The sequence below is a fragment of the Gorilla gorilla genome, chromosome 2 (assembly GCF_029281585.2).
Source record: "Gorilla gorilla gorilla isolate KB3781 chromosome 2, NHGRI_mGorGor1-v2.1_pri, whole genome shotgun sequence".
Taxonomy (NCBI): Eukaryota; Metazoa; Chordata; class Mammalia; order Primates; family Hominidae; genus Gorilla; species Gorilla gorilla.
In genome coordinates, this window is record NC_086017.1 from 62,845,532 (window position 1) to 62,863,056 (window position 17,525).

General features: G+C 39.2%; 1 protein-coding gene across 6 annotated transcripts in view; it reads right to left on the reverse strand.

Moving 5' to 3' along the window:
- Positions 1-17,525, reverse strand: part of SFMBT1 (Scm like with four mbt domains 1) — a 147,456-nt gene that overhangs the window by 61,213 nt on the left and 68,718 nt on the right. For 5 of the 6 annotated variants that reach the window (XM_055382663.2, XM_031009406.3, XM_019024284.3 and 2 more), the window contains exon 2: positions 8,850-9,003. In XM_055382663.2, coding sequence (XP_055238638.1) covers positions 8,850-8,877 — 28 coding nt within the window. In that variant the 5' untranslated portion in view covers positions 8,878-9,003. Of the gene's footprint in view, positions 1-8,849; positions 9,004-14,613; positions 14,718-17,525 lie in introns of all 6 variants that reach the window. The other variant, XM_063703851.1, reaches the window with a different exon arrangement.

The window sequence follows — 17,525 nt, forward strand, 5'->3', positions numbered from 1 at the left end:
CAACAAAGTTACCTTTGGGGATAAAGAGAAGGAAACAGATTAGAAGGGAAGTACAAAAGAGGCTTAAACTGTATTATGTTTCACTTCTTTTAAAAAATGAAAATGTATGAAAAGATGTTCAACATTACTAATCATTAGGGAAATGCAAATCAAAACTACAATGAAATGTCATTTCACACATATTAGAATAACTATAAACAAAAAGACAAAAAATAATAAGTGTTGGTGAGGATATGGAGAATTAAGAATGGTTGTATATTTCTGGTGGGAATGTAAAATGGTACAGCCACTATAGAAAACTGTACAGTACTTCCTCAAAATATTTTTAATTATCATATGATCTATCTATCTATCTATCTATCTATCTATCTATCTATCTATCTATGCATGTCTGTGTATATACCCAAAAAGAATTAAAAAGAGGGACTCAAACATGTATTTGTACACAAACGTTCATAGCAGCAATATTCACAATAACCAAAAGGCAGAGGCAACCCAAGTGTCCATCAACAGACGAATGGATAACAAAATGAATGTGGTATATACATACAATGGAATATTATTTAGCCTTTTAAAAAAACGAAATTCTGGCCGGGTGCGGTGGCTCATGCCTGTAATCCCAACACTTTGGGAAGCCAAGGCAGAGGATAGCTTAAGCCCAGGAGTTTGAGACCAGCCTGAGCAACAGAGGGAAATCTCATGTCTACAAAAATATTTTTAAAAGTAAGCTGAGCATGGTGGTGAGTGGCTGTAGTCCCAGCTACTTGAGAGGCTGAGGTGGGAGGATCACTTGCGAGGTTGGGGCTACAGTGAGCAGTGATCACATCACTGCACTCCAGCCTGGGCTGTTAGAGACCCCATCCTCCCAAAAATAAAGTTCTGACACATACTACAACATTGATAAACATTGAAGACATTATGCTAAGAGAAATAAGCCCGTCACAAAAGACAAATGGATACCTACAGTAGTCAAATTCATAGAAACAGAAAATTAAATGGTGGGTGCTAGGGGCTAGGGAAACTGGGGAATGGGGAGTTACTGTTGAACAGGCATACCTTTCCATTTGGAAAGATAAGGAGATGGATGGCAGTGATTACTGCCCAGCAATGTGAATGTACTTAATGCCAATAAACTATACACTTAAAAATTGTTAAAACGGCCTGTAATCCCAGCTACTCAGGAGGCTGAAGCAAGAGAACTGCTTGATCCCAGGAGTTCAAGACTGTAGCGTACATGATTGTGCCTGTGAATAGCCACTGCACTCCAGCCTGGGCAATGTTGCAAGACCCCATCTCTTTAAAAAAGGTGAAAATGGTAAATTTTACATTATGGACATTTTACCACAATAAAAAATTAAAAACAAATATTGAACATTAACATTTATTAAATATTTATGCTAGGCACATGGTTGTTTGTTGTAGTCTTTTCCATAGTTTTAATGTATTTGAAATGTTTTCATTAGAAATACAAGCCAATAATAAAGACGGCTTTGAGGGCAACTTGAAAGTACAGGCCAGTAGAAAGTCAATTTACATTACTAAAACATAACAAGGCTGGGCATTCGCGCCTTAACAAGGACTCTAGGCCCTTAAATAGCATGTTAATTTAAAAATAAAAAATAAGTAACAATTAAAATGATGAATCACTTAACTAAAATCTCTCACACAATGCTGAGAAGAAACAAGACTAATGATGTGATGAGATGATGAGCAAGATATATGAGAGTTTATTAAAGAAATAAATGCATAATCCTTAAATATATGAAAATGTGCAAATTTTGTTTTAAGAGAAATGCAAATTAAAACGACAGAGATATCAGATTGAAAAGAATTCCAAAGTGTGACAAGCCTCGATGGTGAGGCTGTAAACAGGTAAAGCATAATGACACAACCTCTGTGGAAGAAAACTTGGCAATATCCAACAAAATTACATATGTATTTACCTTTTGATCCAGCAATCCCACTTCTAGGAATCTATCCCAAAGACATGCTGGCAAAAATACAAAAAGACATTTGTACAAAGCCATTCATTGCAGCACTATTTGTAATACCAAGACTGGAAATAACCCTGACGTCCATCAATAAGGAAATGGTTGAATAAATATGGTATATGTATTCAGTACAGGTTGCTGTAAAGCAATGAGAACAATCTCTATATACTGATGTGGAATAATCTCCAAAATACACTGTTAAGAGTAACCACACTACCAAACAGTATTTTTTTTTTGTATCCCAATTTTTTGTATAAGATGGGAGAGAGGCCAGGCGCAGTGGCTCATGCCTATAATACTAGCACTTTGGGAGGCCGAGGTGGGTGGATCACATGAGGCCAGGAGTTTGAGAGGAGCCTGGCCAACATGGTGAAACCCCATCTCTACTAAAAATACAAAAATTAGCCAGGTGCATGGTGGCACGTGCCTGTAATCCCAGCTACTCAGGAGGCTAAGGCATGAGAATCGTTTGAACCCGGAGGCAGGGGTTGCAGTGAGCCGAGGTTGTGCCACTGCACTACAGCCTGGGTGACAGAGCAAGGCTCCCTGTCTCAAAAAAAAAAAAAAAAAAAAAAAAAAAAAAGGAGAGGGAGATGTGAGTATGAGGATATATGTATATACACTCACATATATTAGTTTATATTTTTAAAAATGAACAACAGTAGAATAAATTAAAAAGTAATAAAACTGGCTATATATATGGAAAAAGAGAAAGAATTAGTAATATCAGGTTGAAGTTATTTTATTTTATTTTATTTTTTTTGAGATGGAGTTTCACTCTGTCACCCAGGCTGGAATGCAGTGGTGTGATCTCCGCTCACTGCAACCTCCACCTCCTGGGTACAAGAGGTTCTCTTGCCTCAGCCTTCCTAGCAGCTGGGATTACAGGTGCATACCACCATGCCCAGCTAATTTTTTGTATTTTTAGTAGAGATGGGGTTTTACCACGTTGGCCAGGCTGGTCTCAAATCCCTGACCTCAGGTGGTCCGCCCGCCTCGCCCTTCCAAAGTGCTGGGATTACAGGCATGACCCACCGCCCGGCCAATTTTGACTTTAGAAGTATGCAGACTCATTATACAATTTAGAAACAATTAAATTGAAATAAAAAATTCTATAAATTTCAAATAAACTGAAACACATGAGCTAACTGTTGGTGGGAAAACCACAAGAAAACAGGATTCCTTTAAGTAATGTTATTTATTTTTATTTGTTTTTGAGACAGGGTCTTGCTCTGTCACCCAGGCTGGAGTGCTGTGGTGCAATAAAAGCTCTCTGAAGCCTCAACCACCCTGGCTCAAGCAATCTTCCCACCTCAGACTCCCAAGTAGCTGGGACTACAGGTACATGCCACTGCACCTGGCTAATTTTTTTTTTCTTTTTGGTAGAGACAGAGTTTCCCTATGTTGCCCAGACTGGTCTTGAACCCCTGGGCTCAAGCAATCCTCCTGCCTTTGCCTCCCAAAGTGTTGGATTACAGGCTTGAGCCACTGGGTCTGGCCTACGCCATATTAAAATACAATACTCTGACTATAAACACCAGTGGAATATATTTAAAAGCAAAAACTATAAAGAAATCTTAAACTGCACACTGTGGTTGATATCCAAAATGTTGGTATTATTATTTTAAAATAATTAGAGGACTTCTATAGGATAAAAACAAAGAATAATATTACCATCATTAGCAAACAAAACATTTCTAAAAAGGAAGAGATACAAGCATAAAATCAAAGAAGAAAAAACCTTGTAACCCTGTTTTATTTTTGTTTGTTTTGTTTTGTTTTTTTGAGATGGAGTGTCCCTATATTGCCCCAGCTGGCCTTGAATTCCCAGGCTCAAGCCACCTCAGCCTCCCAAGTAGCAGGACTACAGGTGCATGCCACCGTGCCCAGCTAAAACCCTGTAATTTTAAATTTACATTGTAAGTATCAATGTAAAACCATTATTTTCTTTACTTTTCAAAAGATGTGTATTTTCATGGCTGGGCATGGTGGCTCACACCTGTAAATCCCAGCAATTTGGGAGGCTGAGGCAGGAAGATCACTTGAAGCCAGGAGTTTGAAACCAGCCTGGGCAACATAGCAAGACCCCATCTCTACAAAAATAAAAAAATTGCTGGGGATGATGGCATGTGCCTGTGTTCCCAGCTACTTGGGAGGCTGAGGTGGGAAGATCACTTGAATATAGGAGTTTGAGGCTGCAGTGAGCCATGATCATGCCACTGTACTCCACCCTGGGTGACAAAGCAAGATTTTTGTCTCTAAAAAATAGAAAATAATTTTAAATGTGTATTTTCTAGCTATGTCTGTAAGTAAGGCCTAGAATAAATGACAACCTAGTGTCAAATTAGCACTCCAGCACCCAGATTATGGTCTCTAAATATCATACCTACTTTAAAGAAAAAAAAGCTCCTCAGAGAAACAGCAGATTGCAAGTTTTGGGGGGCAGGATATGTTCAGGAGGTACTTGGGAATCTTACTGGTCCAGAAGGCAAGGATTAACTGTATCAAAGATACATGACATCACATCAGAAGAACACAGGAACCAGTCTGAAACAACTCTTGCTGCTCTAGAATTTGATCATCAAATGAATGATGACAGCAATAAATTCAAACTCATCAAATGTATACATATACATATACGTACTTAAATACATGAGTTAAGAATATTTAAAACAAAGGAAAAATCAACTTCTGAAATGGCAGAATGATTATCGCAGTGAACCCACTCTCCCATAAAAGAACCAAAAGACTGGCTAAACAATGAAAATCATCATTTCAAAGTCCTAAAATTAACCAAAGGCGCAGAACAAGCTAAAAAGCATCAATTCAAGATAAGCCACTAAACCTCAGTTAGAAGAGCAAAATGCGACATTTTAAGTTGAGACTATTCCCTTCCCTCTTCCTTCTCCAGCTCAAAAAGAAAATTTTAGAGCTGAAAATAACCCAATTAATTAAAAAAAAACCCTCTATGGATAAGTTCAACAGCAGAATGAAGCAGACAAGAAAGAATGAGTAAAATTGAAGACAAAACAACAGAAAAAACCCAATCTAAACTACAGAGAGAAAACATTAAAAAAAAAAATGAAGAGAGTCTGAGGGACCTGTGGGACAATAAGAGAAGCTTAAACCCAAAAAATATATACACCAGACTCAAACCTCCAAAAACTAAAGGCAAAAAAAAAAAATCTTAAAATTAACAACAGAGAAACCTCTCTTTTAAAGCAAAGCGTTGCGGGTGGGAGGTGGGAGAGTGTCCAATGACAGCAGATTTCTCATCAGAAACCATGGAGGCCAGAAAGAAGTAGCACAATTATTTTCTGAGAGCTGAAAGAAACGAGCTTTCAACCCAGGATTCCATATCCAGCAAAAATATCCCTCAATAATGAATGGGGAAATCAACACATTCTCAAATGAAAGGAAATGAAGACAATCTGTCACCAGCAGACCTCCTTTAAAAAAAAGACTAAAGGGGCCGGGTGCGGTGGCTCAGGCCTGTAATCCTAGCACTTTGGGAGGCCGAGGCGGGCAGATCACGAGGTCAGAAGATCGAGACCATCCTGGCTAACACGGTGAAACCCCATCTCTACCAAAAATACAAAAAATCAGCCGGGCGTGGTAGCAGGCACCTGTAGTCCCAGCTACTCGGGAGGCTGAGGCAGGAGAATGGCGTGAACCCGGGAGGCGGAGCTTGCAGTGAGCCGAGATCCCGCCACTGCACTCCAGCCTGAGCGACAGAGCAAGACTCCGTTTCAAAAAAAAAAAAAAAAATAGAACTAAAGCCGGCGCGGTGGCTCACGCCTATAATTACAGCACTTTGGGAGGCCGAGGCGGGCGGATCACGAGGTCAGGAAATCGAGACCATCCTGGCTAACACGGTGAAACCCCGTCTCCACTAAAAATACAAAAAATTAGCCGGGCGTGGTACCAGGCGCCTGTAGTCCCAGCTACTCGGGAGGCTGAGGCAGGAGAATGGCATGAACCCGGGAGGCAAAGCTTGCAGTGAGCCGAGCTGAGATGGCGCCACTGCACTGCAGCCTGGGCAACAGAGCAAGACTCCCGTCTCAAAAGAAAAAAAAAAAAAGGACTAAAGCCGGCGTGGTGGCTCACGCCTGTAATCCCAGCACTTTGGGAGGCCGAGACAGGTGGATCACAGGGTCAGGAGATCCAGACCATCCTGGCTAACACAGTGAAACCCCGTCTCTACTAAAAACACAAAAAATTAGCCAAGCGTGGTGGCGGGCGCCTGTAGTCCCAGATACTTGGGAGGCTGAGGCAGGAGAATGGTGTGAACCCAGGAAGCGGAGCTTGCAGTGAGCCGAGATCACGCCACTGCACTCCAGCCTGGGTGACAGAGCAAGACTCTGTCTCAAAAAAAAAAAAAAGACTAAAGAAAATTCTCTAAATAGAAATGAAGTGACAAAAGAAAGAATCTTGGAAAATCAGGAAAAGAATAAATGACAACATAAAGAGTAAAAATACTGAAAAATATAATAAATTTTCCTTCTCTCAAGTGTTCTAAATTATATGTTTGACAGTTTAAACAAAAATGTTAAGCATGTCTGATGTGGTTCTCAAAATATGTAGAGAAAATATTTAAGGCAATTATAAATAAAAGAGGGTAAAGAGAAGTAAAAGTAGGTAAGATTTCTATACTTCACTTAAAGTAATAAAATGAAGATTGTGATAAGTTATATATATATATATATGTACTATAATACCTAAAGTAACCACTAATAAGTGCTACAAGAGGATATACTCAAAAACACTACAAATCAAAATGGAATTCTAAAAAAAAGTTCAAGTAACCCACAGGAAAGCAGAGGGAAAAAAAGAACACAGGAGCCAGTCTGAAAGAAATCTCACTGCTCTAGAGAAACAAACAAACAAACAAAAGCAGAAAAAATTAATAAGCAAAAAAGGCAGACTTGAATCCAAACATATCAATAATTACATTAAGTATAAATGGTATACATACATCCTATAAGGCCAAAATTTTTAAAAATTAGTGTATGCTGTGTCAAGAACCTTATTTCAAATATAATTATACAGGCATGTTGAAAAGAAAAGGATGAAAAAGATATACCATGCAAATGTTAATAAAAGAAAGCAGGAATAGGTAAATCCTAGAGACAGAAAGTAGATTATGGATGTCAGAGTCTGGGTGGAAAAGGAAATGACGGCTAATGGTTTGTTGTGATGGAATGTTCTGGAATTAGATAGCAGTGATGGTTGGAAAACTTTGTGAATAGACTAAAAACCTCTGAATTATATACTCTAAAAGGGTTGATTTTATGGTATGTGTATTGCATCTCAAAAAACATATTTCAATAAAGTTTTTTGAAAAACAAACCTCAACAAAAAAACCAATCTTTATTAATTAAAAATAAACCAATTAATAATGAGCCAAAGACATGAAGAGACATTTCACTGAAGAGGACATGCAGATGCCAAGTAGGAACATGTAAAGATGTTCAATATCACTGGCGGCCATGAGGGAGGTACAAATTAACACCAGGATGAGCTGTCACTACCCACCTATCAGAATGGCTTAAACAAAAGTAATGACAACACCAGATAACAGTGAGGATGTAGAGAAACTAGATCTCTCATATACTGCTGGTGAGAATGTAAAATGGCACAGCCACTCTGGAGCATAATTTTGCAGTTTTCTTTACTAAATATGATCTAGTGATTGTGCTGCTGGGTATGTACCCCAGAAAAATAAAGTATTATATACATAATTGTTAATAGCAACTTATGTGTTGGTAAGAGCCAAAAACTGGAAACAACAAAAATGTACTACAATAGATGAATGGTTAACCAAACTGCAGTACATTCATGACTACTCCTCCACAATAAAAAGGAACAAACTGTCAATATACGCGCGAGCTTGGATGGATGTCAAGGGCATTATTAAAGCCCATCTCTAAAAGCCATGTACTGTGTTATTCTATTTATGTAACATTCTTTAAATGACAAAATTATAGAGATGGAGAACAAATTAACAGTTGCCTGGGATTAGGGAAAGTCAGGGGAAGGAGGATAGGTGTGGGAGCTCTTTGTGGTGATGGAATAGTTCTGTATTTTGACTGAGGGGATGGTTCCAGGAATCTACACATGTGACAAAATGACATAGAATTACACTTTCTTTATACTAATATCAATTTCCTCAGTTTTATATCATATTATAGTAACTAATGAGAGAAACTGGGTGAAAGGAACATGAAATCTGTCAGTAAGTACTATCTTTGCAAACTCCTGTGAATGCATAATTACTTCAAAATAACTAGAAAGTAATCATCAAAATTTTAATGCTATTTTAAAAAAGAAGTCTGTTCAGAACAGTTTCTTTCTTTTTTTTTTTTTGAGAAGGAGTCTCGCTCTGTTGCACAGGCTGGAGTGTAGTGGCGCGATCTTGGCTCACTGCAAGCTCTGCCTCCCAGGTTCACACCATTCTCCTGCCTCAGCCTCCCGAGTAGCTGGGACTACAGGCACCCGTCACCACGCCCAGCTAATTTTTTGTATTTTGTTTAGTAGAGACGGGGTTTCACCGTGTTAGCCAGGATGGTCTCGATCTCCTGACCTTGTGATCTGCCCACCTCGGCCTCCCAAAGTGTTATGATTACAGGTATGAGCCACCATGCCCGGCCTTGTTCATAACAGTTTCTTATTTTTTCAGCAAACATTATTAGTAGCCCCTAGTGCCAGGTTCTCTGAGAGGTACAGAAGATGGCAATGAAAAACAACTTAAGACTTCAAAGAGCTTCCAGTTCAGTGGTAGAGAAACAGACAATATAACACAGGCAAGTAATAGAATTGTGCATCCTAGAGAATAAATTCTGAGAATAAAACCAATACCTGCATCAAGCTGCTGCTCCCCGTTCATTTCCACAGCATATAGGCTATATCCTCCCAACACAAAGGAAAGGCCTATGGTTCTGCTAGGATCTGAAGATTACTTGCAGGTTTCAAGCATCTGTTCAATGGGTATCTACGGGTCCAGATGAAAGTGCTGAAAAATGAAAAAGAACACATTAAACAGCCTGAAGCCCAAGTGTGCTCACTCACTCATCAAACAGGGCACTCGACTGGTTGAGAGATGACATAAGACAAAAACATACTGGCAGAATAGATAGGACTGGAGGAAAAAATTGACACCTTTTCTAATTTTGAAGAGTCTGTACGTGTATGTGTGCGCTCATGTGCGTCTGTATGTGTAGAGAACGCACACTATCAAGATCTTGATAATAAATCTAAAACTCACAACAAAGTAAGATGCATATGAATCATTACCCTTTAAATTTACATTACCATACTTAGCACCATGATTCCTATCCACAAAACTCCAGTTCCTAATGGTCTCCTAGGGAGACAGGGGAGTTAGCTTTCAATGCTGTCTTACACAACGAATATGATTCAGGATACAGTATTACTTTATCTAATTTTCCATCTCATCTATCTAGAATATTATGCAGATCCATAAATATCAACTGTATTAGCCTACAATTATAAAGAGAATTCCTCCAAAATAAGCTTTGAACCTGCTTATTCTTTTTTTAAAAAACAGCTTTAGGGCTGGAAGCGGTGGCTCATGCCTGTAATCCCAACACTCTGGGAGGCTGAAGTGAGAGGATTGCTTTGAGCCCAGGAGTTTGGGACCAGCCTGGGCAACATGGCAAAACCTCATCTGTACTAAAAATACAAAAACTAGCTGGGTATGGTGGCGCACGCCTGTAGTTTCAGCTACTCGGGAGGCTGAGGTGGGAGGATGGCTTGAGTCTGGGGGACGGAGGTTGCAGAGCCAAGATCGCACCACTGCACTCCAGCCTGGGTGACAGAGCCAGACACTGTCTCAAAAAAAAAAAAGAAGAAAAAAAGCTTTATTGGGATATAAGTCACATACCAAAATTTCCCATTTTAAGGTACAAATTAATAATTTTTAGTAAATGTACAAAGTGTAACCATCATAATTGAATTTGAGAATATTTCTATTATCCTGAAAAGAAGCCAAATGCTCACTTGCAGTTCCTTCCCATTCCATCCCTAAGCTCAAGCAACCACTCATCTCCTTTGTCTCTACAGATTTTGCCTTTCCCAAACATTTCACATAAATGGAACCATATGAAATGTGGTCTTTCATATTTGGTTTTCTTTCACTTATCATGTTTTTGAGGTTCATCCACGTTGCAGTATGGATGAATCTATTTATTCTTGCTTTATATACATGTAAAATAATCTAAGATATTATCTTAATATGTGCCTAACAGATTAGAAAGAGTAAATGAAAGGGAGAAAAGAGCTGCTACAGGAAGGCATGGCATGAACTAACTGCAAGAGCGACAATACAGAAAACTATAGCATTGGGATGGGTACTTAACAGCACAGCTTTGGGAGTGATATTCTGCAGGATCAAGCAATTCTATACTTCTCAAAAGTTTTGAGTGTGTATTAGAGGCCCCAGTAAATGATTCTCATAAGCAACTTTAATCATGAAGAAAAAGCTTAGCTTTTAATACATCCTTATATCACTTTTACCTGAAAAGGTACCAGCTACCTAAAGGACAATAGCTTAAAATGGGTAGGGATGGCCGTGTGCGTGGCTCATGCCTGTAATCCTAGCACTTTGGGAGGCCAAGGCGGGCAGATCACTTGAGCCTAGGAGTGAAAGACCAGCCTGGGCAACACAGCAAAACCCTGTCTCAAAAAATATATATGAAAATTAGCTGGGTGTGGTAGTGCATGCCTGCAGTCCCAGCTACTTGGGTGGCTGAGGCAGGAGAATCGCTTGAGCCCAGGAGGCTGAGGGTAAGGCTGCAATGAGTCAAGATCATGCCACTGCACTCCAGCCTGGGCAATGAGAGTGAAATCCTGTCTCAAAAAAAAAAAGGTGGGGAGGTAAGGAAACCTAGGTTCTAGTGCCAGCTCTACTGATAACTAGCTATGCAATCTGATACGCTACCATATTATGTCCATTTTTTATCTATAAAACAAAGATCTTTTTCAGATTTTAAATTTTCATTTCATAATGAGCGTAGAAAACGTTTTGATAACTATTAAAATTGTGGACATCCCACTTGAGATAAATGCCAATTATCCCAAATCGTATCACAGAATACAAGCACCGAAACCCACACTTTCAAAGATGGGAACCATTGAAACGAAACTTGAGAGTGATGTTTAAGGCTTCTAAATGTGCTCTCTTCCCTCAGTTTACTTTTCTACCCCAAGCCCAAAACATCCAAACTGTATCACTCCACCTACTAATTTATTCATTCCCCATAAACTTATCAAACACCAGCTCCTTACCAACCACTACTGTAGGGGTGGGGTAAAGTAATCAAGAGAGATATGGTTCTTGCTTTCATGGAGCTTATTTTCAACTGCAGGGAGACAAATTAAGCCAACAATAAAAAAATTATTTAAATTGCTATGAAGTAAAAGTACTAGATGATAAGAAAGAATATAAAGGCAGGTCTAACCTAAGGTCACTGACAGTGTCCCTGAGAAAATGATACAGCAGCTAGGCAAAAGGGGGAGAAAAGGAGGACTATTCCAGGCACCAAGAACAGCATAAACCAAGGCTCTACAGTGGGAAGGACCTGAAGGCTGCTGTGGCTAGAGCATGCAAACCAATAGAGTAAGTGGCAAATAAAAGATTGAACGAAGAGAAGGGATAACAGCAATTAATATTTACTGAGGACTGCCTAGTGCTGGGGCACTGTGTTAAGCAGGTTGTTGACAGGTTCAAATTTCTATGGCTCTAATTTAGTGGATAATCTCCACATATAAAGTCTTGACACTTCAGCATGGTTTTGATAGAAAGAAGTCAGTGCTAAATAAATATCTGTGGGGTCACTAGGCTTTGAAGATGTCATCTACTGTTTATGTTCATGAACTCTTGGAACATGCTAGAGTTATTTTGTGCAGAGAGCCACAAAGTACAAAAATAATAATGAAGCTTCAAAGCCAAAAGGCATGAAGTGGAGAGATGCAAATCTTACGTAGCAGAAAGCTAAGGCTGTGACATTTTTTCAACCTTACATCAATCATTTAGATTTTAGCCAATGAGCAATCAGTTCATCATCTTAATAGGATCACAAGAAACAGACTGATGAAGTCTTCTGCTGTGGAACATCTGTTCACGCTCTCTCTTTATTGTTAGCCTGCTGTCTTTTCATGCAGTAAAGAAAAAAACGGTAAAATATCCAGGCGCTTAGTATATGAAAATTTAATTCACTTTTCCTTTATTTCCTGTTCATATTAAATTGTCTTACTGTCATCATTTATTTTATCACTTATTTTGGTATTATCACCCTCTTGTAGTGAACAGAACACACTAAGAGTTACTCATTTAAGGCCTGGTGAGGTGGCTCACGCCTGTAATCCCAGCACTTTGAGAGGCCAAGGCAGGTGGATTGCTTGAGATCAGGAGTTTTGAGGCCAGCCTGGCCAATGTGGTAAAACCCCATCTCTACTAAACACACACACACACACACACACACACACACACACACACACACACACACACACTGAGTGTGGTGGCGGGCCAATGTGGTAAAACCCCATCTCTACTAAACACACACACACACACACACACACACACACACACACACTAGCTGAGTGTGGTGGCGGGCACCTGTAATCCCAGCTATTTGGGAGGCTGAGAAGAGAATCGCTTGAGCCTGGGAGGCTGAGGCTGCAGAGAGCCAAGATCGTACCACTGCACACCAGCATGGGTGACAGAGCGAGACTGTCTCAAAAAAGGAAAAAAAGAAAGAGTTATTCATTTAAATAAGTTCTTATAAGGCTGGGCCCAATGGCTCACCCCTGTAGTCCCAGTGCTTTGGAAGCCTGAGGCGGAAGGATCTCTTGAGCCCAGGAGTCTGAGGTTACCGTGAGCAATGATCACACCACTGCATTCTAGCCTGGGCAACAGAGACAGACCCTGTCTCAAAAATTAATAAGTAAAAATAAATAAATAAATAAAAGTAAAAATAAATAAATTCTCATGAATTAACTGATCTGGATCTTACTCATCTTATTTAATACTTTAGTGAACTAAATAGGTGCCTAGATATTTGGAGGGGGTTCTAAGAAAACATACTGAAGCTTGGAGAAATTTTAAATACTTCTAAGAAATATAAATAAAAATTGAAAAGGCAAAGCTAATTGGATAAAATAAGCTTTCAAAACAAATACTAAAAAAGAACAACAACTAAACCCAGGCAGAAAAATCAAACTGAATAGCTATTTCATCTTTAAGTGGTACATCAATATAAAATAAAACTACCATGGAATTTTAACAGGTTTTTTTGAAAGACCTAAAAGTCATCTGAACAACAAATATGTTAGACAAAATTTTCCCCTCCCATCTTGGTGGGGTTTTTTTACACACAGTCTCACTGTGTTGCCCAGGCTGGAGTGCAGTGGCACAATCTCAGCTCACTGCAACCTCTGCCTCCCAGGTTCAAGTGATTCTCCTGCCTTAGCCTCCCAAGTAGTTGGGATTACAGGCATGAGCTACCACGCCTGGCTAATTTTGTATTTTGGTAGAGACCATGTTGGCCAGGCTGGTCTCGAACCCCTGACCTCAAGTGATCCGCCTGCCTCAGCCCTCCCATCTTGTTTTAGATTACACATACAAGTCCACACTCTAAGCCTAGTAGTAGTAACCTGGCTTCATGTTAATGCCCTTTGTTTTCAAGGCTAAGATAAACATTGATTAAGATGAGTGATTACATGGGGAAGTTGCAATAATGCAAGAAAAATTTCTGTGGGAAGTATCCTCAGCCAAATGATTTAACATGTCTGACATAAGTAACTTTTAAAGGGCTTAGAAAGGACAGGACCTCAGCGTGGTTCTAAAGATCACTGATATGTTCGGTGGCTGGAAAAATAAAACAAAACAAAACACTTTAATTCAATAAATACCAGGCAGTTAGCAAGAAAATTCCTATTGAAATGTTTGAATTTGTACACTTATCCCTCAACAGAAACAAGTCCAACAATAATTTCAAGTATGTTGTTAAATATACTAATTGCAACAATTCAGCAAATCAGATGTTCCATTTTCAGCAGATCTGCAAAGTTAACTCTGACCCTGACAGTGCAGTCAGTGGTAGAGTCACCTTATATTTCCTGTTCCCATTCCCCAACAGGTGTAGTTTTCTGTCAGCCTTTCACTCTTACTATAGTTAACTGTAACTACATGTTTTATTTGTCTATCTAAATTAAACGTTGTCCTTCCATTTGTCAAATGCCAACGTAACTCAGGGGCAGAAATCTTCTATTGTTTCATTGTTTGTTATGTCATTTTTATTCTTTTAACCCACTGCTACATGTCTGACTAGAGAGATTAAAAAATAAAGTCTGATAAAGTCAAGGTTTTAGTTCAATTTTGAGAGAAAAATCTTAGCCACTCATATCATCTAAATTAAATCTGAGGCCAGGCACGGTGGCTCACACCTGTAATCCCAGCACTTTGGGGGGCTGAGGTGGTGAATCACTTGAGCTCACGAGTTCGGGATAAGCCTGAGCAACATGGCAAGACCCTGTCTCTATAAAAAGTAACAACAACAACAAAAAATTAGCTGAGTGTGGTGGCACATGCTTGTAATCCCACCTACTCAGGAGGCTGAAGTGGGAGAATTGCTCGAACCCGGGGCAAAGGTTGCAGTGAGCCAAGTTTGCGCCACTGCACTCCAGCCTGGGTGACAGGACAAGACCCTGTATCAGAAAAAAAAAAAAAAAGTCTCAGCCACATCTTTTCATGATTTTATAAACCCAACACAGGGCAAATCCATCTCAGTTGAATAAACTGGTACTAATAAATTTATAAAACCACTGAAAAAGTTCTAAACAAAACCCAAACTCAAGAATAACCTAAACTGGAAAAAAAGAAAACAAAGAAAGTGAAACTGTGGAGCCAATATTTTTAAAGATTTTGGACAACAATGAGAAATTGTTAAGTAAAATATAGCATAAGCATACAATGCACCATACATGGCCATTGGAAATTGTGTTAGAGAAATGGTTTTCTTCTCCAAATCCCAATAGGGCATTTTTTTTCTTCTGATTCTATGGTTGACCCAATAGGCCACTGTATTTGACTTGATAAGATAATTTTAGAATGCATCTAAGCTGGGCATAGTGGCTCACACCTGTAATCCCAGCACTGTGGGAAGGCAAGGCGGGAGGATAGCTTGAGCCCAGGAGTTGCAGACCAGCCTGGGCAATATAGTAAGATCTCATCTCTACGAAAAATTTAAAGAATCAAAATTAGCTAAATGTGGTGACACATGCCTGTAATCCCAGCTACTCAGGAAGCTGAGATTTTTTTGTTTGTTTGTTTTGAGACAGTCTACTTCTGTTACCCAGGCTGGAATGCAGTGGCGCAATCCCGTTTTACTGCAACCTCCGCCTCCCAGGCTCAAGCAATTCTCGTGCCTTAGCCTCCTAAGTAACTGGGATTACAGGTGTGTGCTACCACGCCCGGCTACTTTTTGTATTTTTGGTAGAGACAGGGTTTCACCATGTTGGCCAGGCTGGTCTCGAACTCCTGACCTCAGGTGAGTTGATCTGCTCTTGCCTCAGACTCCCAAAGTGCTGGGATTACAGGCATGAGCCACAACGCAACCAGCCAGGAAGTTGGGAATTGCTTGAGTCTGAGAGGCAGAGGCTGTAATGACCCAAGATCATGCCGCCACACTCCAACCTGGGTGATAGAGCAAGACTGTGTTCCAAAAAAACAAAAAATAAAATGAAATGCATCTAAAAGAGAAAAAAATGTACAATCCAGCTACATTTTTGTAAAACATGACACAAGGCAAGTTCCTCCTATCAAAATATTAAGCCAGACACAGTGGCTCATGCCTGTAATCCCAGCACTTTGGGAGGCCAAGACAGGAGGATCACTTGAGGCTGGGAGTTCAAGACCAACCTGGGCAGCATAGTGAGACTCCATCTCTACAAAAAAAGTTTTTTCTTAAATCAAAATAGTGTAATATTAGCATAAGAAAAGACAAACACCAATAAAGTAAAATAAAGTTGAACAAAATAGATCAATTTTTATAAGAGTGCAGTTTGTGATAAAGAGAGCATTCCATATAAAATCGTGAAAGGATACAAACAAATAGTGTTAAAGAATTGGCTATCCATTTTGGGAGGAAAAAAAATTAGAACCTTACTTTATGCTGCCACATAAATAAATTCCAGGTGAATTAAAAGAGAAAAACATGAAAAAGAAGATTCCAAAGAAATTAAAAGAAAACATATGGAATATGGTTATAGCCTTGGAATAGCATAGATTTCCTTAAGCAAGGAAGCCATAAAATGGATACATTTGACTAAATAAACATTTAAAACTTTCAACTGGCAAAAAGAACCATAAACAAATTTAAAAAACAAGCTACAGGAAAAAAACTATCTCCAGCATATATAGCAGACAAAATATTAATAGCCATAATAACAGCACCTATTAGATAAATAAGAAAGACCAAACCTAATAACATGGACTTTTTTTTAAAAGGTCAGATATGAACGATAATTGTAGGGAATGACTGGTAATCATATGAAAACATATTCAACCTCAACAGCTAAAATTTTATTTTTCATCCAGATTGGCAAAAACAAAAGATTAGTAACACTGAATATAGTTGAAGACATGCAGAAATGGAAGCCGTCATTATCAGTTCAGGAGCACAAATGGATATAGCCCTTTTAGACAGAAATTTTATTCTATCAAAATTTTAACTTGCATTCTCTACAACTCACCAGTTCCACTTCCAATACATTTCAGAAAAATATCCTGAGACAACAAGCAAATAAATAGCACAACAATTTCAAAGAAAGAGTTTAAATTGTCCTCATTTCAGGGCATACACAGAGAAACATCCCCATGTGTACAAAGTAGCAAGAACCAAAATGTTTGCTTGAGCAATGCCTGTATTAAGAAAAAACTGGAGGCCGGGAGCGGTGGCTAACGCCTGCAATCCCAGCACTTTGGGAGGCTGAGGCAGGTGGCTCACGAGGTCAGGAGTTCGAGACCAGCCTGAACAACATGGTGAAACCCAGTTTCTACTAAAAATACAAAAAGATTAGCCAGGCCTAATGGCGGGCACCTGTAATCCCAGCTACTCGGGAGGCTGAGGCAGGAGAATCGCTTGAACCCAAGAGGCGGAGGTTGCAGTGAAGCGCACCACTGCACTTCAGCCCAGGCGACAGTGTGAGACTTCGTCTCAAAAAAAAAGGAAAAAGAAAAAGAAAAGAAAAAACTGGAAACCTCAGGGTCAATCAATACATAATGGCACATCCACAAGATGAAAGTTAAAAAGAATAAGACAGCTTAGTAAGCATAAAGTTCATGCTGGGGTGATGAAATAAGCTTTGGATTTGGATAGTGGTTTTATATAGACGTATACATATAACCTATATCTACATAAAACTGAACAAAAACAAAACTAGATATTTCTATAGGTACACATATGTATGTGCAGATACCTTTAACGTGGTCAGGAAGAATACATCCAAATCATT